The sequence below is a fragment of the Anguilla rostrata genome, chromosome 13, assembly GCF_018555375.3.
Source record: "Anguilla rostrata isolate EN2019 chromosome 13, ASM1855537v3, whole genome shotgun sequence".
NCBI classification, from domain to species: Eukaryota; Metazoa; Chordata; class Actinopteri; order Anguilliformes; family Anguillidae; genus Anguilla; species Anguilla rostrata.
The window spans coordinates 11,072,242-11,096,759 of record NC_057945.1 but is presented as its reverse complement, the minus strand read 5'-3'; the positions used below and the strand labels follow the sequence as shown (position 1 = coordinate 11,096,759).

Below are 24,518 nucleotides of genomic sequence, written 5' to 3'. Positions count from 1 at the left end.
TGTACAGATATATATATATATAGATATATATAAACACACACTCCCACTGCGTTATTCATACATCTCCTGTGAAACTGCCCTGAATGTTTTCCAGAATTAAGCCATTCAATTCCCAGCTTAAGCCAAACAATATAAGGAATTGATAAAAGGCTACTTGAGTTGGTGCCGTTCTGGTTTTACCTCAGTGTTCTAATCAGGTCAGCCACCCTTTCCTGTTGGCTCTTAAAAGGTAGTGAAATAAACCTTTTTCTTTCTTTTCTTCCTCCTTTTCTTGTCTTTTTACAAGATTACAAGTAAAAGAAGATCAAAGTAGCAGTGAAAGGGTGCCAAGAATTTCACACCGAGGTGCAACTCCCATCTGAAGGGAGGGAGCTGAAAAATTGTCTTTGAATCTTTTGAACTCTTAAGCGTCTCTAAATATACAAATTAAACGCGTTTTGAGGAATTTAATAGGGAAAAGGAACATCAAAGACAAGTGTTTTTTAAATCTTGTCTCTTTAAAAAATTCTGAGCTTATTTGGAATCTGTATTTACAAAAAACTTTGAGTGCCTTAATTGATTTTTTTTACCTTCACCCATGTTAAATAGCTTTCCAAATTGTGCACCAGTCTTTAAGTTCAAATCAGCTGAATGAGGATGTATGGTTAATTTTACCATGCAACCCCTCGACAGAAAAAACATTCCTGCACAAAAAATGAATAAACTTGAGTGTTAAATGTGTGATGTCCCACTGTGTTTGTGGGCAGATGTACACAATTCTGGATTCAAGAACCAGATTATCACAGAAAATCTTAACTGAGAACCCGATACTTTTTTTTTTTTAGACTTTTGAATGAAAAAACAACCACAAAACTACAAACACCAAACAAAAAACATAGCTTTTTTCACTTTACCCTAGGCTTTCCAGCTGCTCCATAACACTCTCCCTTCAATATATATTCCTAAGGTTTTGCTAAAGTCCTGTCTTTATGTTTTATATTTCATTCATGTATTTTTTTTTCCAATTTTCACTAAAATTACTACCTATAAAAGCATCTTCCTTCGTTTTTTTAATTTGTATTTTTTGTCTCTTTCTGATGTGCATGGGGATGTAGGGAGATTGCGGTCTGTCAGATAGTTTTCTGGGGGGTGGGGGGGGAGTGGGGGGAGCAGGAAATGGCGTTTGGGGAGAGCTCAGTTAAGTCGAATGGCAGAAGGCGGTTGGGGTGTCCTGACGGGGAGGGGGGGGCGGGGGGCCGGGGGGGGAGGTCTAGGAGCAGCCGCAGCGGTCCACCACCATGCCCGGGATCTTGCCGTGGATGATCTGCTGCTTGTCGTTGAAGTAGAGCATGTTGATGGGCGACATCTTGGTGGGGGTGCAGCAGGGCCCCGCCGAGCCGCGGGGGTTGGCGTGCTGCACCAGGTGGGTGTGGGGGTACTTCTGCATGAACATGTACTCGCACTGGCCTGAGCAGTAGTTGGCCTTGTACCTCTTGGGCGCGATTATCCAGTCCCAGCCGAAGGCCTCAAAGTCGACGGTGAGCGGGTAGCGGCAGCAGCGCGACTCGGTGGAGTGCTCGTCGCAGTCCAGGCCCAGGTTCCGCCGCGAGCGCTTGGTCGTCTCCAGAACCTTCACCTCCAGGAAAGGCTGCTGGAAACCAGGGGAGGGAGGGACAGAGGAGAATAAAACCGTGTGGCGAGTGAAGAGTGGCGTGGGCCAGAGAGTCCTGTTTGGGGGGGGGGGTGTTTATTCTTTTGACTATCAGTGGTTATTTCGTTTATTTCCTTATTCCCTTCATTTCTATCATTACACTGTCAATTATCTGTCGATTATCTAGTGTCACACACAATGTCTAAGGGCCTTTCTGTCCGAACAACAGCTTTGTCCATGTAATGCATGTAGTTCATAATAGACATGATATACAAATGCACTCAGGCTCAACTGTCAACTCTTAGAATTGTTGTGTATTACATTAACATAGACCTCCTTGACCCTTGACATGTAGCCTAGACATTCAAGTATATACGATCCTTAGTTGTTTTTTGGAGAACCAAACACCAAATTTTTGTTTTCACTAGTCTGTGGCCTCCTCTGAAACACTCAGGACATGTAGCCATGAATTCTTGGGCCCGGCACAAAATATATTTGGAGAGTCCCCATAAATATATTTTTGTAACAAATTAAAAATAGTTACACCCCATATTCTGGGCCCTCCTTGGTCCTGGGCCAGGGACAAAGCATCCCAGCTGACATCTAGCTTAGGAATGGTCTGGATTTTAAAAGCTATGCATCGTGTTTCTGTTCTATAGAAATTTAGTGGATGGTCTTTACCTTAGCAGTCATTAGAAGTTAGGTATCACTTTACATACATACACATCTACATAGCACACACATCAACACTACAAGAGCATCACTGACATTGCAGCTACATAGGCCTAAATCATTAGGCTACTTGAGTTAATACATGCATTGCAGTTGATATAACATACTGTAAACAAGTAAGTGTAGTTATTGTACACTAAGTAATTGGTATTTCCTAATTACCACGACTGAGTTCATTAATGCAACTATTTATGTATTTCAATTACACAGTTATTTTAGTTACGTTAGTTGTGCCGTTTAGATTTTATCATTCAAATATTTTCTTGCGCGAGAATCACCAAGACAACATGTCGCACTCCAACGGTCAACCAGCGCTGTGAAGCAACGAGCAAGTACTGTGGGCTGACGGTGGACTCACCCGGTGTTCTCATAAAAGAGTAGGGAGACCGTTTGCTGGAAAGTAAGTTAATTAGAAACGTTATTTCATCTTTTGTCACTGAATGTAATTTATGTTAGCCTCAAAGAGTCGTTGACGAGGCGTTGCACAAGTAGAATTATTAGCAATTCCGAACTTAGCCAGTAAAAAGCACAAGATACACAGGCTGCTGAAAACACAAAATGAACTCCCGCAGCAATCTCTAAAGTAGCTCGTATGGGTCCAGTGGCTTTGCTACCTATATTGATTCTTCTTCAAGAGTCATAAAAAGTCATAAGTGCTGTAGGTCATTTGGTTATGCTATCACTGAAATTAATTTTAATATTGCATAATCACATTGGAAATAGCTAGCTAAGCTCTGCTTAGGCTAATGAATCATCAAAGTTTGAGTGATAATAATTTGAGTAGTCAATGTATAATGAACCGTCAACTTTAATTTTAATTATCAATAGTCTAACAACCAGAAAGTTGTAATGGTGAGGAAAGGTGTAGTCTAGTCAGGAGGAGGAAAACCGCTAATATTATGGAAATGTTGGACTGTGTCGGTTATTTTCAAAAACGAAATCAAAATTGTAGCTCAGCATTACATCATAATCTTTAGTAATTAGATAACAGTCAAGCTGGCAAGCTGCCAGGTATCGGTATCTGTAACACTGTAACACTTTTTGTTTTATAGTCTTTATTTCACAAGAATGCTACTTGCCCCTGATTACAACACCACCTTCATCAGGCCTGTAAAGGGTATTTTTCAATGCTACTAGTGCTTGCAATGTAGTATAATTTAAAAAAAGAATACACACTTTAATTTCAGGAATGCACATTTACCACGTTTTCCTTTTAATGTCTGTTTTGTTTCAAGTATATAGTGTTATGAAGATGTGAATATGCAAAAAATATGATAAGTTGTTTTCAACAAACATAGCTTTTCAAAACAGGGCTACCAAATATTACTTCACTGCAGACATAGCACGCTCTCCATACTACAATGCAAGAGAGTGTGCTACTTATTCAAAATCTATTTAAAAACAACACCTGATTTCCATTTCTTTTCTATAAGGCAAAGTCAATGTTAGTGCAAGAAAACTTGTGATTCTGAACAGCGATTTGTGCACAGAGATGTGTCTGAGGCAAGTTCTGGTGACCTACATACATGTATTCTGTCATGGGTGTTGGGTAACACACCACATGTGGTCTTAACTCCGCCTCCATGAGCACTGAAAGGAACTGAAGTGTGATGGTGGGAACCTTCACAGTCCTAACAGTGGTCCACATGTCCAGTGCTTCAGATATTAGTCTTAGTCTTAAAACCTGTGTTTGGCGCAGGTGACCCAACAGATCTCACTTCTATTTAGAGGAAACCAAGCAGTTCAAAGCCAGCAAAATGAATATTAATATGGGAAAATCAGTACAAGTGTTAGTAGTAGATCCATTCACTTAAAATCATAAAGCTTAGCTCCCTAAGTGTAGAAATCGTTTGTCTTATTTTGCTATTGTCTTGGTGGTGCTAATGGGAAAGTTTTCAAGTCTCACTAGATATTCTACTCATGTCAAATGAAAGCTTTTTTGCTAGCTGGCAAGTTTCAAAGTTAAGGAAAAGCAGTGTTGTTCAGTTGCAAGTTGGTAGATTTAGACAGACAATTCTGTATTGCTGTGCTCAGAACTACTCACCAAATGCTATTATTAGCTCAAATTTACATTGCTGGTTTCACATAAATAAATTGGACATTATCACTACCCCAGACTTGCAAAACTTGTTGAATGCTGTCATTTGAGATCTATGCGTGTAGATAGTATTCCATGTATATTTTTTCATCTAGCTATAACTGAAAAACTGGAAAGCAGATTTTCATAAAACTTGAGTAAACAATTCTCCACAATACCAAGATGGTTACACATCATTAGTTTATTTCCTGCACAGACCATTGAGAAATACTGCTCAAAAATGTCATTAACTTAGCAAACCTGCAACTCTTAGTATTACAGCACTGAAATGCATTAGTAAGATGTTGTAAATTAACTAAAATTTCTATTTTGTATTCTAGGTATTCAGACAGAATATTACCTTATAAGTTATAATTTCAGCCTTTAGGCTAGGCTAAGTGACTGAATTTATGATTTCAGAATTGAGCACAATTTTGGGATATAACCTAATTTGGAGAAAGCAACATTTTGAAATCTGCATTATTGAAGATGAAGCTCAAATCAAGAGTTCCTGATACTAACAAATAAAAATGTGAATGTTGTGAGAGCTTTCAAAAGTTGAAGGAGTGAGTCCTTATACCTCTGATAATGAAATGGTCCACAATAATGCAAGCTGTGGTGACCTTTGACCTCTGAGGTCATTTTTTAAGGCTACCTTAACCTTGACCCTTGCACTTAGGGACCCTGGAGCTTTTTTTTTTTGGTCCACAAACATGGTATAAACCCTCTTCCCTTCACAAAGAAAGGAGATGGACTCAAACACCAGCTTACTAGCACACCCCTGCAGTTGGAAAAGAATGACTGGCTCCTGGGGTCAAACATGTCAGCGAGGACTTTGGTTCCTTTTGTTGGAGAAAATGCTAGAAAAACAGAGTCCCTTTTTTTGGGGCTGGTCCAAGCCTCTGATCTTTCTCCTTTTGTTGAAAAAAAAAAAAGCTGGAATGTTCTGCCATGCAGGAATTTTTTAATTTCAAAAAAATGTTGCCAATATGCAACCTCAGTGCCACACCTGTCCGTAATGCGATGCTATGACGGTATGCAAAAATCATCTCCGCTGGTCTAAATTTTTTACTTTATTAAAAAAATTCTAATAAAACTAGCTTTCCTATACTGCAGATCTGTGTGATTCAGAAGAACTGAACAATGCTGTTGTGAGTTTAGGTGCTCTTTGTGAAATGGAAAAGCAGGCAGCACTCACTATAAATAAAAATGTTACTTTTATTGGTTCATAAGCACGGTGGACACATATGTTTCTGCACAGCACGCTTCAGGGTGCTGGATCGTGTCAAAGAAACCAAGAATGACAGACTGAGGAAGGCAGTTGCCAAAATGTTTGTGTGCACCATGCTCATTCATGAAGTGAAATTAGCACTGTAAAGTATTCAAGTATTAAAGAGTTTTGTATTTTATTGTTTGTGATCCAGAACCTATTTCTTATCTTTTTTTTTCAGAACACATTACTTGCCAGTGTTTTTATTCATCTTGAAACTATGAGTGCAGCTCTTGATCTGCAAGTAGTTCAGATCATTCTCTCCTCTTTAACCTGCGTTTTGTTGAGACATACTTTGTGTGTGCATATGTGTGTGTGTGTCATGTTTTCATGTACACACATCTATGACAATATCTCCATATCACTAAGGTTAACCATTTTTGCTTTTATGCTATGAATGTTGCCGTGCTATTTGAGTTTGTCTAATCGCATACTCTAAATTGAGCAACTGGCTCATCAGTGTAGTTTTGTGACAAAACTGATTGTAGCTGAAAAGCTTTCAAACCTATCGCCTACAAATGATGTTGAATAGGGCCGAACAGCATGTTCTTGTGTCTGTATGTTCCTATACGACACAGGGATAGATGTGGGCTTGAGGAAGCGGGCTGAGAGAGGTCTAAGGGTCCTTACCAGTCCTTCCTCGCCGGGCCTCAGGGAGGTGACGGCCAGGTCGTTGCCGCTCTCGTCGAAGGCGTTGATGTCGATGCCCCAGTTGGTGTGCGGCTGCTTGAACCAGTGCTGCAGCACGTGCTTGAAGTCGATGCTCTGCCAGTGGCCCATGCGGGAGTTGAGCTCGATCTTGAGCGAGCGGATGCGTATGTGCCGGCTGCCCTGCTCGGTCACCGGCTTCAGCCGCAGGATCTGCAGGTAGACGGTGGAGGTCTGCTGGAGCGGGCGCAGGTACACCCACAGCTGGGCCTTCAGCACTTTGGTGAACATCAGCTTGGGGCTGAACTTGAAGAAGCAGCAGCTGGGCTTTCCGTCCACCTGGACCAGGGGCTCCGCTGGAGGGAGGGAGGGGGGTAGAGAGAGAGAGAGAAAGAGAAAGGCAAAGATTTAAGCAACTAAGGCACCTCATCACCATGAAATAATCAAGTTAGTTGCCATTCTTATTGTAGAGAGCTTAGAGTTACAGGGGACTATGTGCAGCTAATATAGGTTTGTATAGTATTATAGAATTGAAGCTTTAGAAGTTTTAGGAGCCATTCCATATCATTGTTTGGTATTACAGCTATGGTAACCTGTTTAAAAAATTATTTCAGGTAAATCGGTTGCAAAGACAGGGTTCCGTATTCCCACATTCAGAACTAATTATTGAAGAAAATGTGGCAAAGAACCCTTAGCTCTAGTATTATCATTATTGGACTGGACTATTTTACTGTCTTATGAATCAACCCCCATATTATTATTATTATTATATATGCCTTATTTATGTGATTTGGGAATAAAGAACCTAGCATCTGTCAGGTGAATAAAGCTTAACTGAACAGAGAGACAGAGAGAACAGGCAGAAAAAGATCAATTTCAGACAGTGACCACAGTGATGTCTGGCATGGTTTCTTTTAGTTGTTCAGGTTTCTGGTATAACTGATGAAAAGCTTCTTTAAAATGGTATTTCCGTTCAGTATTTCTGAAGCGGAAGACATGCATAAAATATTCTGAACTTATACATCAAATTCTTTGTGGGAATACTGAATTTTACCAACTATGCAATGGAGGGCAAAACATGAAACGTATATATAACACATGCTCCGCATGTTCTGCCGCCTAATGTGGGTCTCAACAGTTCAAAAAATTTTAGAGGAAAATTGAGAAAAGCTAAAGCAGTGGCACTAATGTAGCCCTCCTCAGAAATCTGTCCAGTTGTTTCCATAAGCTAAACAGTAGGATACCATGACTAACCCAACATTAACCCAAATGATATTTTTGCCCTACAGATCCTTGCATATTGCTTTCTTGCCAATTTATTTAATGTAACAGTAGCACCCCTTTTTCATTCAGTATTGATATGTGAATTGATAATAGAAGGGTTGGTTTTATTTGTTGTGTCATTATTTACATAAACAGGATGGACTGCCAATCTTCAGTAAAATTGTGGTCACCATGGCAACCTGCAAAGGCTTCCTGGGTCAAAAGGTCACTTTGGCACCTAGGCCTAGTTAAGAAATGGGGTTATGGGTCAAAACCGTCAGGCTTTTACATCCCCAGGGGTGCTGGGGGGTCAGTCCTAATAGCCAAATTGAGTTTGAAGGTCAAGGTCGACTAGGCTTTCAGCCCTGTGGCAATGGTAATATATGTTTCTCCTGTGAAGGGTCCTCTTTTTTGGTGTGCAAGAGGATGGCCATTTTGAAGACACTCCTGCCGATTTAAAGGACCTCTTGTGAGTGCCCCCGGAGGAGGGTTGTTTACACACTCCCAACTAACGGGAAAATAGGACAAGTTTCGATACGCACGGCGTAATTCAATTAACCGCCAAACATAAAGGGTGAAGAATTCGATGAGGTAAACATCGAATATCCATCATTAGACCCCGATTGAAAGCCGAAGCCTAGCCAAAGGGAGAGAGAGAGAGAGTGTGAGAGAGAGAGAGAGAGAGAGAGACGTGGTCCCTCACCTCGTATTCTGGGGTATTTCCAAGCCCAGTCATTAGTGAGTGTAAGTAACACTGTCTCACGCTGGAGAAAACAATGTGTCAATGTTCCTTCTGGTGCGTTTCTGGGGTCACAGTAATTGCTCCGCTCGGCCTTGTGTTTGCTCACTTGCACCATACGATGACACCAGCGGGTCACGGGCGGCAATCTGCCCTGGCCTTTCAGCCCGCCCCGCGCGCGGCGCGTCACTCTTTCACCGCCCGAGCGCTCCCGTCATACTCCAAGGGCAAGGCTTTTTTAATAAGAAACATAATCAATAACCGCCCCGTCCACTTTTGTGGCTTTAACCAATAGGATTAGTTATGCACCCCCCCCCCCCCCACACACACACACATGCATGCACACTCACAAAATAAAGCCAGCAATCACAAGAATATAGTCACCAAAAACCATTCTGATGTACAGCCTGCATCTCACTTCTGTTAGCATTTAATTTTGAATGTATAAATGCCACTTGATCCTTGGCCACATACAACAGTCATGTGTATGAAATACACATAGACCTTGTGTATTCCAAGGATAAGCTCTGATGTATTCATACAACGAACATTACAAAAATAGCATCAGGAAAAATAGTATCTTCAAATTTCCTCAATCTGTTTCGACAGTTCGGCACTGAATCCGCTTTTTTCGTTTTCCCCCCAAACGAGATGCTTTGACAAGTCAGGATTTATCCCGTTAATGACTTTTTTTTTTTCCCCTCTTCCAGGGCTGAAGAAAAGACAGCTGTAGCTCAGAGATAGAATGGGCTGGAATGTAAATGAGAGGTCAGCGGATCTGAATGGGGCCGGCGTTGGCGTTTTTTTGTGGAAATGCTTCAATCCGGGGAATCTGATTTACGGCTCGCCCCGATGCGCCGTGGGTTTTTTTTTTTTTTTTTGTCGTGCATCGCGACGCATTTCAGGCACATAAATTGGGCTGGCGGGTGTATTGTGTTACATTGATGGGCAGTAAATATTTTGTGTGCTCAGCATGTGAAATTTGGTGCAAACACGGTATTTCTGAAGAACTGGAGACACAATGAGTGAAATTTAGGCTTTTTTTTTTGGTAAACGCACTATGCTAACTGCACGTGTAGAAATCCTGTACTGTTTCCATCTGCTTAAGCACGGGCGGGCTCTCCGTGTCATGCAGGTCAGAGTTTTTGGGGATCACAGAAAGGGTAGCCAGCTGCGAGGACTGATAACTGGGCCCGGTACTGGTTAAGCCCGAGGGCCTTAGGGCACTGTTTGTGTTACTTATCCGCGGTTGTGACCACTTTTTAGCCGCGGTCACTAGCTTAATTAACACCCATCCCCCGGCGTTCATCCCAGCCTGAGGGCGTTTGCACCGTGGATCTAGTTAGAGCGCCACTCCCTGATGCACGGGCGCTCCGACAACCACATAGCGCTCAACCGCTCACCCGCACGACGCCCGCAAGACCGCGTAAGGAGAGAAGATGTTGCGCAACGCAATGAGAGCATGGGGGATGCACGACAGAGTGGATTTTACTGAGTAAATTTGGCTTCAAATCCCATCCCATTCATCCCGTTTAAACTTACATACTCTGTGAGAGTTGATACGATGCTGTGAGGGAGATCAGGGACTGAGGGTGTGCTGTGGCCACAGCTCCGGGCCGTTAAGCTTCCTGGTCTGATCCTAATGCATCCCCTTAATCGCCAGATCAGTGCCAGCAGGTGTGAACATTTTTGGCACAGCCTCACTGCTAGGATTTTGAGGCTTTGCTTGGTCTGCTTAAGCACGATTTTGTAGGCCGTGGAGAGCTTATCCAAAAAGGGCCGATGTGGGTGCAGGATTTTTGTTCTACCCCAGCACAAGACCACCTGATTCTACATTTCAAGATCTTGATTGGAGACCATTATTAGTTCATTAGTTGAATCAGGTGTCATAGTGCTGAGTTAAAACAAAAACCTGCACGTACACCAGCTGTTTTTCAATAAGATTGGACACCCCTGGTATAGGAAATGTTCATAATAAATCCACAAATCCGGGACCAGTTAAAGTGGCAGCATCTTCTAATGGCTAGGGTGCCATGCAGAATGTCATTGAGTTTCTTCATTAAGTGCTTACAGAGTTTTCTAAGAGCTGCAATGATGGCAGAGCGGGAAGTGTGCTGGAAATGCTTTTAGTGACAATGCAGAATGCAAGATGGGTGGACCCTTGTCCGGAAGCACCAAAAATACTTTATTTGGCTAAAAGCATTTTGATTAAAAATTGGCAGCAATATTGGCCATGCCTCACAGAAACATTAGTGCCTTTCATCTGAAATTGCTTTTGTCCAAAGTACTTTTCTGTCTCTGGATTAATGCTGCGCCAGAACACTTTTTATCTTCTGGCTTAAAAAAATGACAAAATCACCTGAACTTTGATTTGGCATAGCCATATCTCCTTCTGAACATATCACAAAAACAATGAAAGAACATACAGCATGCAAACATGGCAGGCAATGCCACTGTTTCACCTGACTGACTTGACCTGTATACCATTGTTTTTTTGTTTTTTTTACAAACAGTGCATCTCACAGTCAATTCAAATGCACCACATAAGGTCTTCAGACGCAGAAGAAGCAGCCTTCAGGCTAACGGTTCGCGCTGATGTTAGATACTGGGGGAAACCGGCCGTGTGGTGACGCGGCGCTCCTGGAGGTTATCTGGAGTCGCAGTGCCGGTCGTGGACAGCGGCTCGGGCTGAGAATGTAATCTGAAATGACAGCCCCTAACGTGAGAGCCTGAGCCCCATTGTGCGAGCTTGGCAGGTTATGAGGAAACGTGTCTGTCAGTGTCAGATTGAGCCCTTCCTCTGGACTGGACCGGCCCGTGGATCAAAGCTTTGTGCTAACAACACATGGAAGTCAGTCGATTTTTTTTTTTTGGGTTTGGGTGTTTGGGCCACAGCCTGACAATAGCAGATCAGAAGATTACCTTTTTGATTCGTATGGAAATGACAACAATGACGCGGTGCCGTTACTGAAACCTCCCATCCTTCTGTCACTGTGTGTGTGTGTGTGTGTGTGTGCGTGCGCGCGTGTGTGTGACTGTGTGCGTACGTGTGTGCGTTTGTCTGCGTGCGTGTGTCTGCATGCATGTGTGCACGTCTGCTTGTCTGTGTTTGTGTGAGAGAGACAGTGTGTGTGTGTGTGCGTGTATACCTACGTGTAAGTGCTTGTGTGCAAGAGTGTGTGTGCATGTACATGTGTAAGTGCTTGTATGTGTGTGTGTGTGTGTTGGTATATGTACAATTTGTGTGCACACAACTATGCATGCGCTTGCATCTGGATCTGTTTCCCAGTGTGGGGGTGTGTGTTTGAGTGTGTACTAGTGTGAATTTTTATGTGTGTGTGTTTGTCGATATGCATATGTGCACACTTGAGTGTGTCCATGTGTGAATGTGAGTGCACATGTATTTTATCATGGGCATGAATATAGGCTATTAAGTGTTTATAAGTCTTTGTGTGTGGGTACATGTGAGTGTATGTGCATTTGTTCATGTGCATGAGTGTGGACTTACAGATATTTATGATTGTGCATGCATGTTTGCATGCATGTGCATATTTGTGTGTGCATTAGTGCACGTGTTTATTTGTATTTGTCTAGGACTGCATGCCTGTGTGTATGTTTATGTGTGTCTGTATAAGTGCATGTCTGTGTGTGTGTACGTATGTGTAAGTGCTTGTGTGTAAGAGTGTGTGTGCATGTACATGTGTAAGTGCATGTGGGTGTGTGTGTGTGCATGCGCGTGCGTGTGTGTGTGTGTGCGTCTGTGTGAGTGTGTGTGTGTGTGCGTGCATGTACGTGCGTGTCAGCGGGTGTGTGTGAGCGTGTACGTGTGTGTGTGTGTGTGTGTGTGAGTGTGTACATGTGTGTGTGTGTGTGTGTGTGTGTGAGCTTGTACATGTGTGTGTGTGTGTATGTGTACATGTGTGTGCGTGAGCGTGTGTGTGTGTGTCAGCGTGTACATGTGTGTGTGTTTGTCTCTCATTGGGTGCAGCATCATGCTGGTCTCACAATGGCCTTGTGCCATCAGCCAGTGAGGTGGGGGAAGGCGCAGCCCACTGAGTTTGAATAGGCTGCAAAAAAAAAGGAAAACGGTCACCTATTGTTAATGTCCGAAACGATGGCGCATAATGGCGCAAACCAAAAGGGGGATTCCATTTGCATATATATCTATATTTTCTTTTCTTAATGGGAAATGCAAATGTGCCATTTTGTGGCAAGTGTGCATTTGGGAGCACCAGTGTTGGATAAATGTGGCTCTAGGGTATCCCCCTGCACCTCAGCAAATTAATCATTGTGACACGTTCACGACCCCTCTAATAAGACAGGGGGCACAGTGCGCCCCCTCAACCATCCCATTCCACACCGGCCCAACTCCCTCTTTGTTTCACTCTCCATCCCATGGGGGCCGGGGGGGTGCGGGGGGCGTAGCGTGCGTGTGTGTGTGGAGTGGGGTGTGTGTGCGCACGGGTTAGGGGTTTGGGGGCAGGAGGGGGGTGGTGGGGGGGTTTGGGAGTGTGATGTTAGACTCCCCTGGGACACCGCTAGGCACAAGACTCCTATTAGGGCTCCGTAGAGTAGCCCCCCCAGGAGTCACAAAAGACATCCCCTAATACCCCCTGTTCCAAATGAGGGAGCCCCCCTGTTCAGCCAGATAAAGAAACACACATGCACACACTGGGCCTCAGCGTGATCTCCCAGGGCTCAGGAAGGGGGCTTATAATAGAACCCCCCGATGGAAGGAACCTATCGAAAAAAGAAAAAAAAAACCCTATCCCCCACAAAGAGGCGGACCCCCAGGGCCCTCCGAGCAGGGAGCAACCAACCAGCCGGGGGAGCGGGGTCCCCGTCCGGGGCTTTTTGTTCTCCGAGAACGCTCCTCTCCTGGTAAACGCACGCAGCTTTTTTTCCAGAAAGGAAAAAAAAAAAACTCTTCATTCCACGGTGCAGCGTGTGGCCAGCTTTAGACAAATAAAACCTTTCTTCTGCTACATTTTTTGAAAAAAAATAAAAATAAAAAATCTAACAAAAATACCCTGCCGGATAAGCAGCCCTGATTTAGGGTGGATAACACCCAGGGTGCAGAAGTCTCACGGTTCTCTTTTCAAGCCACGGATGTTTCGGTTTAAAGAGGTCTTTATACGCAAACATTTTAGCACGGGGCGCTCCGTTAGCCGCCAAGCGTTTCCTGAAACGGTTTCTGTTTCGACCGCCTACCTGGACCCAAGTCTCGGTCCTTTTGCTCCGCTGGCCTGAAAGACACTGACAATATCATGCACCTTTGTTAGAACTCCTAACAGCTGAAGTTTGAAGGCATTCTGACGGCACGGCGGGGTCGGCTATGCCCTCGAGGTTCGCGCGTGTCCCGTCGTTCCTCGTGCGTAAGACGGCGCAACGGCTGTCGGACGCGAGCGCGTTCGGAGCGCTGACTCCCAGGCCCGCCTGGCCGGTACAATGCGCGCACTGTGGCCGACTGACAATGAGACGCTCTGTGCCCGGAGGTGTCCCTGGCCCTCCGCTGCTACCCCTCCGGCCCCCTCGCTTGCCCCCCGTCAAAACGCCCAAGGGTCCCCAGATGAAGGGAAGAGGCTAAGCGCGCGCTCGCGAGCCCAGGATAGCGATGACCATCGCTTCTGATCCTCGGGGCTTTGCCCCATCGTTTCGCTTTTGCTCGCTCTATGAAACTACACCAACATGCATTTCCAAATACTGGGCTACATGCAAAAAGGAAGAAAAAAAAACGATGTCAATAAATAGCTGTGTAAGTATGTGAAAATTCTACAAGACCAAACCAAGGGGAAAATGAATCACTTAATAATCCATTAATGCTCTTGCTACTAGCTCTAATCATAAATGTTGTACAAATTCATGATTAGTTTACTTTGGGACGGGATGTGTTTGAATCCTTTGCTCAGCGGCCAAATGCGTTTTTGGCTTTGCGACTGACATTCGGAGAGTGCTCTGTCATTGTCCAGCTCTCGTGGAAAATGATTAATAGCCAAACTTGGCTTCCGTTCTAACGTACTGGTGTGCTGTGTGGAGCATTCATAAGGTTGCTCATCAGCTGACATCTTCATTTACAGCCTTATAAAGAGCCAGCCACAAAAAGCATGTTTGTTGGGCTTAAGATCCCAAATACACCTTTCGCATGCTAGGGTCCTGGTGTCAGATGCCAGGCCCAGATTCTTGTGATGTCATGCCCAGTTTCTTGTGGAAGTTAAGTATTTAAGACATTTTAAAGTCATTTTTGACATGCTGAAATGTTTATTCTGATCCGCCATTAACCGCTTAGCATTTCACGCTATATTTCATCCCGCGCCAAAGGAGTTGGAATGAAAAACCTTCTTTGTGATTTTTATTTCGCTCTATTTCAGGGTTCCTCTTCTCTTCTCCTTCTTCCCTCGTCCTTGCAGCCAGGCCCTTAATTACTGGAGTGGAGTAATTATTTCCTTTATTAGTCGAGCGTGACATCTGTTTGGGGTCTTTTAAGCGTACCTATAAAAGCCTCCGCAGAACCCCTTTCCCCTAAAGGAGTTGGATGCCGCTGCTGGTTGCTCCCAGCGGACCCCTCCGCCAGCATGTCCCCTGTCACCTCGGGAAGAATCAGACCGTCCTAAACGCCTTTAATAGCCACTCAGCCGCCCCGAAAGTGTGCCACATCGCAAGTGCGCACAAGCGCTTAGCGCGGGTGGAATGAGCTTGCGCTCGGACCCACGAGCGTCGAGCCCCCTGGTCGGCAGCTTTTTTGTCTCCGGCGCAGTCCTTATTCTGACACTTTTTTTTATGACGGAAGTGCCGAGAGGACACACGGGTACCATTCAACACCGTCGCCTGTTTGCCGCTCCTTCCTGTTTCGTATTTTGTCCTTTTGATTTTGTACGCCGTTTTCTCGTGGGAAATTCGTATCAGGGCATCTGTGGACCGGGAACACCACCCTGGGAAAGGGGCATTGGGGCGGGGAGACGCGGGACCGTGGGAATGTGGACTAGGAGGTGGAGGGAGCGAGATTCCTGAAGGCCCTGGTGAAATTTCGCCCAGGGTATTAATGGACTTTGGTCCCTTTGAAATTTTATTAGCCATAAAATTGGCAGCGTGTTGTGCTATTCCTACAGCCTGCACTCTTTTTAAAAAAAAAAAAAAGAAAAACGATTTTTACTTCTTCTTAAACAAACTGGGCTTCCCGACCGAACCCGTGACAAAGTTTTTGTTTCCCTTTTCCGATGCATCAGAATAACCGAAGAGGGAGGAGCAGCCCTTGCTGTCAAGGCTATCCACCAGTGGAATGAATAAATATATAAAAACCTCACATAGCCATCAACTTCCCGCAAACAGAGGACACTGTTCTTAAGAAAAGCCGGACTTCTGCTGCCCTGTCTTTTCTAACGCTCTCCCCTTAATGTTTATGGTTCCTGCACCTTCAGGAAATGACCCTTTTATAGGGTCAACACTATAAAAGACTTGTGTTTTCTGGGGTTTTTTTTTAGTGGGAGTGGTTGGTGGATGGGTGTGTGTGTGGGGGGTGGGGGGTAGTGCTGTTTAATCTACTACCGGTTCTCCTTTTCTGCTAAAGAAAGAGACCCGATGAGGTTAATTGGCTCCTCATCCAATATATCACACTGCTGTGAACCCTGTGACCCTTTTTGTCAATAGGAGATTTTTCCTGCAGTGTGTGGGTGTTAGGGAGGGGGGTACTATGGCCTCTTGGAAGATTCTCTGTTTTTCCATCCCACCCCCCACCCCCCCTCCCCTCCACTCCTTTTAGTGATTGGAACCGAGCAACTGTCACATTCTTACTCCACCAGGAGACACAAAAGCAGATACCGCAGACCCCTCTGGAAAACCGCTGGGCACGGGCGAGAGCGCAGCCGGCAGCAGCCAGGCCCCTCCGCCCGGCCGAGCCCCGCGGCGCGCGCATTGTTTGATGTCTCCGCAATAAAAAGCGCTGGAGGCGGCCGCTGCAAGACAGCTGGCTTCATTCGCTTCCAAGCGCCGGCGCAGCGAAACACGGGGACTATTAACTCGCCAGCGACCGCGGCGACGCCATCTGCACTTCATAAAGCCCCCTTAACCGAAGCGCCGCGCGGGCGATGGCGCTAACGCACTGCGGATGCTCGGCGGGAAAGGGGAAAAAAAAAACCCCGCAAAGTTCAGGAGGATAGGGGAGGCGAGCGAGAGAGCGCGAGGAGCACGCGCACGGGACCCCCTTTTTTAAAAGCGAAGGGACGCGTTTGGAACCCGCCGCTGGCCCGCGACTCGCTCGCTCCCTCGCCCGCCCGCCCGCCCGCTCGCTCGCACCGCGTGACGTGCTCAGTCATCGACGTGCAGCTGCTCCGGCTCCCGTCTCTTCGCGGGCCTGGATCTGGCACGGTCCGCCTCGGAGACAGATGCCCCCCGAATGCAGGTGTGCGCTAAAGTGGCGAATTCGCCATAAACCGTCCAATTATAGAAATTCAGAAGAGGGGGGAAGTGACAAATTGCCAGGCGAGCGGCTGGGGAATGCGCGCGGGGTTGCGGCGGGGAGAGAAAGGCCATTGATGAGGGGGGAAGGCCTGGTTTCGGGAGCGCAGACAAGTGACAAATGAGGGCCTTAAGGGGTCAGCACCTCGACACGGCCCTGGCGCACGCACACCGCGGCGCTCCGGCGGCCCCCCTCGTGGAGCTCCCCCAAAAAACATTTTAAAAAGCTACTCTGCCACAAACTGAGAGTGTTCAAACACGCATGCGCTTTCGAAAGCATGTGCCACACCAGCTGTCGGCATGCTCACATACATGCAGACGCACATATACACACACACACACACAAACAGATGTACACACACATACATGCAGACACACACACACAAACAGATATACACACACATACATGCAGACACACACACACAAACAGATATACACACACATATGTGCGGACACACAAACACAAACAGATATACACACACATACATGCAGACACACATATACACACACACACACACACACACACAGATATACACACACATACATGCAGACACACACACACAAACAGATATACACACACATACATACAGACACACACACAAACAGATATACACACACATACATACAGACACACACACACACAAACACATATACACACACATACATGCAGACACACACACACAAACAGATATACGCACACATACATACAGACACACACACACAAACACATATACACACACATACATGCAGACACACACACACAAACACATATACACACACATACATGCAGACACACACACACAAACAGATATACACACACATACATGCAGACACACACACACAAACAGATATACACACACATACATGCAGACACACACACACACACAGATATACACACACATACATGCAGACACACACACACAAACAGATATACACACACATACATGCAGACACACACACACAAACAGATATACGCACACATACATACAGACACACACACAAACAGATATACACACACATACATGCAGACACACACACACAAACAGATATACGCACACATACATACAGACACACACACACACAAACACATATACACACACATACATGCAGACACACACACACAAACACATATACACACACATACATGCAGACACACACAAACAAACACATATACACACACATACATGCAGACACACACAAACACACACACATATATACACACACTCATGTGTACATGCGGATGCACGCTATATCACACACCACATCAAGTAGCATGAGTATCATGCACCAATAAACTCGTATCCACGTATAGTTTTTACGGCTCTTCAAAGCCAGCCTAAGACAATCTCCTACAGTCAGTATACGTTGTCTCTGCTAAAACTGCAGTATGAAGCAAAGCCAGTGAGCCATTCATAATACTGGCTATGACTATTATGACAATATGCATAGAGCACTATGGGGTGTACTTTGCAGAAAATGCCATGATACTGTTCAATCAGCAGACACAGAACACACTCAACACCGCGCCGCCTGGCTACATGTGGACGCTCGAGCGAACAGCTTCCGCTCCGGTCCGGTTTCCGAAGCGGCGCCGCGCGCTCACGGGACCGCGGAGCGCGGCGCGGGGGGCGGGCGCGGAGCGCTGCAGCGCTGCGGCGTGGGAATGGCGCGCTGGCGCCTTTTTGAAGTTCCTTCGCCGGGCTACAGGCGAGCAGCTCTCCTCCTGTGGGATCCATTAGCGCGCCACAGGCTACCGCGCTGCAGTGCCTTCTCAGAAAAATGCTGCACAACCAGGGAGGGGAGGGGAGGGGAAAAGAGAGAGAGAGAGGGAGAGGGAGGGAGGGAGGGAGGAGGTGGGGGGGGGGTGGGAGAAATATAAGGCATGATGCGCAACACAGCCGTGTGACACTCAGCCACATGCGTTTCCCCGCACATGCCGGAGCCACCGAGGGCCCTCGCACGCGGGCGTCCCGCGGAGTGCCTGCATGCCAGAGGCAAAAATAAATAAATAAATAAGACTTAAGACATGTGATATTACGAAGCACGCATCCCAGGGACCAATTTATAATCCTGGCCCACATCTCGCAAGGAAACACAAATGCCTGTTGGGCCCTTTTTTTCGAAAAAGGACACTTGGCTGTTCTCGGGTGCTATTAATTAGTTACAATCAGTATTTACCATGTAGCAACGAACAAAGCTTGAAAATCTACAAGGTTTTCTGGGAAAAAAACTACGAGGGGTTAGATTAATAGCATGTGAACTTCAGGCGAGAGCGAAGCACAATATGATAAAGACCAAGACCTGATCAAGGTTCATTTAGAAATACCAATAACTTTCCACTACCTTTAATTTAATCAATGTATCGCCATAGGTACCTTTAAAGCACACACATTTAACTGCTTCCTGGGTCAAAGGTCGCAGTGGTGAGGGACCAAACAAATGTTTTGGGCCCTACATTTCTCTCAGGTCATCTGCTCGGGGTGAAGTTAAAGCGCTCTCTGTCCGAGCACAACAAGCGATGCCTCAGGAGAAGATGGAAGACTCTCGTTTTCCCCCAAACAGACAAGCACAGCTGCACGGCATCGCCGCACGGAAAGCGGCCTTTAATCCCAAAAAAAAAAAAAAACCCGACGGGTTCCCCTCTCCCCTGTCCGCCGACAGTGACGGAGGATGGTCCGGTAGCGCACCGTAACGAAAGGGCGCAGCTGCGCGGCCTCCGCACACAGGGCCCCAGTGTTGCGCCGCTAACGACAGGCGGTGAGCGATGAGTTCACACGCGCGGGACGGGCCGCACCGTAAACAGGCAGAGACAGATGCACACGCTAAGCCACCAGAGAAGGCATGACTGTGACATAACGCACATGCTCCGTCTCACGGGCGGCAGGACGACTTGGGGGGGGGGGGGGCGAAGGAGAAGGAGGCAACACCAGCGTACGAGCAGATGAAATGTGCGATTCCGGTGGAGGATGACACTGAAACAGGCGTGCAGCTGCCAGTCACATTCTGATTGGTCAGTTGACGGATTAACATGTCACTGGTCACTGAAATAAGGATGCAATGTATTTGTCTAAGAAGGACTGAAACATTTTTGCCACCATACAAAGTCTACATGCCAGTAAACGTGGGCTTATGAACTGATCCATCCATATTTAAATGCAATGTTTCATTCATTCATTCATTCATTCATTCATTCATTCATTCATATCAGCCACCGTCACATTTCTTACGCTCAAGAAACCTGACCAATAGTTTGAGATTTTTTAAATAAATTATTCAGAAAGTACCTTTCTAATAATAATCTCACTTGAGGCCAACAACTCAAAGTGAAATCCTTCCAGTATTTAATGCAGAACACCACAGTAATTTTCCAACAAACTGGGGAAACTACCACTAATTATTTAGTTTAGCCACTGTGAAAGCACCGGTAACATTTTAGTTGGCCAGTATTTTTATTTTTGTAGGCTACATAATATCCACCGAACACCAATATCATTAGTCCAAGCGCTTCATAGGAAGGACGAACAGATCCAAAAATGTTAATGCTTGCATCCGATATGCGTGCTGTCACTCACTGTCGAGGACCTTCTCGAACACATAAAGTGTTACGTAGTGTATACGATTCCAACAAACTAATTAAGAGATTCACCATATTACGAGTAATTCTAACAACAAATAGCACTGCGACCGTGCCACGATAAATAGTTATGTCGTGTATTTATGTCATTTCCTGTTTTTTTTTCCGGAATTGATGGTCAACTGTAAAAAGCGATTTTGCACGAGAACGTCACTAAATCTCATTCGGCCGGTGCAGTTCATTATGCTGTTGAGAAAGGGCACGACGTGGGCTGTATAACAAACGCCGAAGAGGTTAGTTAAGGGAACACAAACCTACCTTTGTTCACTCTTGGAAAAAAAACGGATTATTTGCTCGGCTTTTCGTCCGCCTTGTGCGGAATACATTACGTGTGTAAATGTTGTTGAACCCCGGCGATTCTCCGCTGAAAGGTCACACACTCTGCTCGACCCCAACTGTTTCTCAGGCTTTGTGTCTTCAATGAAAAAAACGAGCTGTGCCTATAAACTTCGCATTTAAAAAGGCAAGTGCTGTCGAGAGGACTGCTGCATGAGGAAACAATAGCAGCTTTTGGACACACTTTCTCTCACTGCGCTGAACAGCAGGGGTGCCGGTTAGAGCCCGCTTATAAAGAACTGGTCGAACACAGCTGCCGGTTGTACTAACACTAAAAATGTGTTTCAATAATGCATTGAAAATACATGTAGTAGGTTACTTTTTAAAATTTTAATCAAGCCTGGTTTCTGAATCCCTTATTTTGTAGTCTCAACTAAGACACCTGTTCAGGCTATAGCCCATGTTGTCAAAACAATATGTGTAACAAACATGTAAACGACTTGAACATCCGATGTATGGAAAACACATAAAAACGGGACAATAAAACAACACAGCAGACATTCTCACTCTATACAGACTGGACGTGCAGTACAACGGAATAATGGTACAGGCTCAGAGCTAAATTACCATTATTGATTTATACACTCGTTACTAAAATGGACATTGGCACCACTATTCATAAAGCGACAGTCCTAATTAGTGACAGTTTTTAAAGCATCACAAAACACAGAAAAGCTTTAAAATGTCAAATTACACCACCGGGGTACTAAATTTACTAACAGATACTAAAACCTGAGAAAGAACTCGCTATTTTAACAGCTTCAGTGAGTTTTATTAATATTAGGGTGAAAAACAGGATTTTTCAAGGACTGTCTAAAACTGTTCCGTGAGATGAGGTAATTTATTTATGTGATAGTGTAGAAAACTGAAAATTTCAAATAGCCTACGGCATATCGCGTGCGATTGCTCTTATATATTTTTATTCCATAAACGAGCGCTCCACAGAATGAAAGATGAAAAAAACGCAGGATTTTTGCGGCGTTGGAACTGTCAGTACTCAATGAAAAGGACAGATGACAACCAAAGCCTTATGGGACATCCCCTTATTTATACGCGCCCTGTCACCACGACAGCTGCAGAGAGTATGATACAATAATGACAGCTATTATTATTATTGTTATTATTATTATTATTATTATTATTATTAATAATAATAATAATAACAACATATTATTAACAAAGAAAATAGAATTCGTTACTTGTGACATTATATAATAATTACTCGCAGTAATTGATTAATTGGTTTATTGATTTTTCAAGTTCACAGTTCACACTTATTAGGCAACTGCTCTTATTCTGACCGTATCCAACAGCTGAATCTTCCTTGCTTCACACGTTAAGAAACACCAACCGAAGACTCTCCCAGTCTTAATCTCCTGAACAAATAGAGAAACGTGAAATCTCATGGGAGAATACCAGTATACTCTTTTGGTGCCCACCTTTCTTCCTCTCGCAAACTTTTGCACTATACACCCAGTAATTTCGATTAGTATCGTAGCATACCCTACAGCAAATCAGTTGGAACCAACAATACCGGTAAGTGGCCAAATGTGATCTTCCCAAACGTGCGCTGCTGAACTAGCGAATCATTTTCATTAGCCTTAGGTTAAAACGAGTGTACTTACGCTCCGAGGCCATGGTGATGACAGATTCAGTAGTGGCGTGATACTCGTCCTCTTCCATGAATTCGTCTTGCGAGGAAGCGTCCCCTTGGAAGTCATGATGGTCCAGGAGCTGCTGCAGTGGCGGCGCTTTAGGGAGCAGCTGGTTCACCACTTCTCGGCTTATGTTAGGCGCCTGCTTGAGTCGCAGCTTGCTCAGGATCTGAGATTTGATGGTCTCCAGTCTTAGCACCTTGCTCTGCTCTCGCCAAACGCATGCCGAGCACTCGTGCGCACCAGCTTCCTCCAACTCTATCAGCGACAACCCGGCTTCCGTGGGCATCTCGCTTGCTGGCGGCAGGAATAGGTTTGGCTCATCACTCCCGGACAGTCCCAGGGAAATGAAGACCATCAAACACAACAAAAAGTTAGATCGGGGCATGATGGTGACTGGTCAGTACTTATTTTTGTTTCTTCTGCTTCTTTTCTCTGCTGGCTTGTTGCGAGCTGTTTATTCCCACCTTGTTGAGAAATCGATGATCTACAACAGTTCCAATAAGAATCACATTCATAAACGATTCATAACGATACCAAACAAAACAATGAATATAACCATAAATATAACAGCATGCGTCCCAGCGGTTTCCTCTGTTCGTCACTTGTTATTCAAGCTACTGGATTTTAATATTGCCGTTTTGATTATATCGGTTTGTTTTGGTCGTACCAACGGATAACAATTAAATCCACAAGGAAATATATGTTCAGATGTGTGAATGAAAAGTGTGCACGCACGTCTAAAAAGGGCTCTTTATATATCGCCGCTGCTCAGTGTCGTAATCCGTCTCTATTGGCTGAGAACGCAACAAAAGGCTTTCAGGTCTGTCACCAAGTCAATAGAGGGAGGGAGTAAATGCGAGGGACTGAGAGAGAGAGTTTGTTCGGCGTTTATTCTTCTATGAGTTTATGTTGGTATGATGTACTGGTTAAGCAACTAATGAAATTAACTTTTTAAGATAATGAACTTAGTTTTACCGTCTAGTCCCAGTGGTAAATGACGAAGAAGATGGTCATTTGATAAACGGTTTTTACATATCATTACATTAATCATAAATGGATTTACAGAAATGCGTTTGCCAGGCACAAGATCAGCTGCACACACTTTCCAAACGATCTATTTCCGTTTGTTGTTGCATGTGTTTTATTTGTAAACATGTGTAATTCATTAATATCTGTGCCTTTTATATACTGGGATCGAGACAGAAGGATGACGGGTATACGACCTGTTACCTGCAGGAAAGGTGAGAGCTATGCTAGTAGTGCATTCACATCCACAGGACTTTTTGAACCTTACTTTTCAAAGTTCAGTTATTTGCCAATTCGCAGGACTAAGGATATATCATTACGTGTATGCTGTGATTGAAAGATCAAACCATCTTTTGATGGCATCCAAGCTGTAGAAGGAATACTACAAACACTACAATGTTTACTGAAGATCTTTCAATGTGTAAAACATATATCATCCTGTTGGAAATAAGTGAATGCAATGATTAGATGGTTCAGATCGAACCGGTTGCAGTTTTATTACATTAACATGTTGTTCCTTTACTCACTGGAATTGTTTGACTCCATCTGCCGTGAGTTAAATGAAGTAACCAAAGTACAATGAGAAGAGTACAACATTTATTAAATGAAAGATGTTATGCAGTTAAATAATTTCAGCCAATCAAATACACTCACAATTGTGTATGAATAAGTATGTACTACAGCTATATAGTAATTGTGGGGTTTTCAAGCAAATGAGCCTCAAATCTGAGAATATGAAGAATATGTAAAATTAGAGAACGTTTTACAATTTAACCATGCAAAACTGGTGATAAAACCTTTAATAATAGCTAGCTTTATTACTTTTTTGGAGGAGGGTTTGGGTTAGGGTAATTTCTCTCCTACAATGTATTGTTATCTGTTTTAAGGTTGTCTGTTGTGCAAAAATCACCATATGATAAAGTGCATTAAGGCGATGCACAATGTCACATGCAACAAAACGTTGCCAAATGGGCTGATCAAAGATTAAAAATAAGAGTAAAAATACAAATACGATTATGAGTTTGTATTTCATGATTTACACACAAAAGTTAGA

General features: G+C 44.5%; 1 protein-coding gene across 2 annotated transcripts; it reads right to left on the bottom strand.

Moving 5' to 3' along the window:
* Window positions 1–432: 432 nt before the first annotated feature.
* Window positions 433–23,167, bottom strand: LOC135237934 (growth/differentiation factor 11-like). Of its 2 annotated transcripts, none has more exons than XM_064305505.1 (3): window positions 22,406–23,167; window positions 6,340–6,713; window positions 433–1,627 (listed from the first exon to the last, which is right to left on the bottom strand). In XM_064305505.1, the coding sequence occupies exons 1-3, from the start codon at window positions 22,821–22,823 to the stop codon at window positions 1,250–1,252; spliced, it is 1,170 nt and encodes a 389-aa protein (XP_064161575.1). In that variant the 5' UTR covers window positions 22,824–23,167; the 3' UTR covers window positions 433–1,249. The 2 variants fall into 2 exon arrangements, with proteins under 2 accessions (XP_064161575.1, XP_064161574.1); XM_064305504.1 differs by having other exon boundaries at window positions 433–1,630; window positions 22,406–23,166.
* Window positions 23,168–24,518: the final 1,351 nt, after the last annotated feature.

What these genes read in the sequence shown, in the direction of transcription:
- LOC135237934 (XM_064305504.1), bottom strand. Translation starts at nt 22,823, where the DNA reads ATGCCCCGATCTAACTTTTTGTTGTGTTTGATGGTCTTCATTTCCCTG. An exon ending in CATCACCATGGCCTCGGAGC is followed by an intron (nt 6,714 to 22,405) that starts GTAAGTACACTC and finishes CCCTCCCTCCAG; the next exon opens with CGGAGCCCCTGGTCCAGGTG. An exon ending in GGCCCGGCGAGGAAGGACTG is followed by an intron (nt 1,631 to 6,339) that starts GTAAGGACCCTT and finishes CCTGGTTTCCAG; the next exon opens with CAGCCTTTCCTGGAGGTGAA.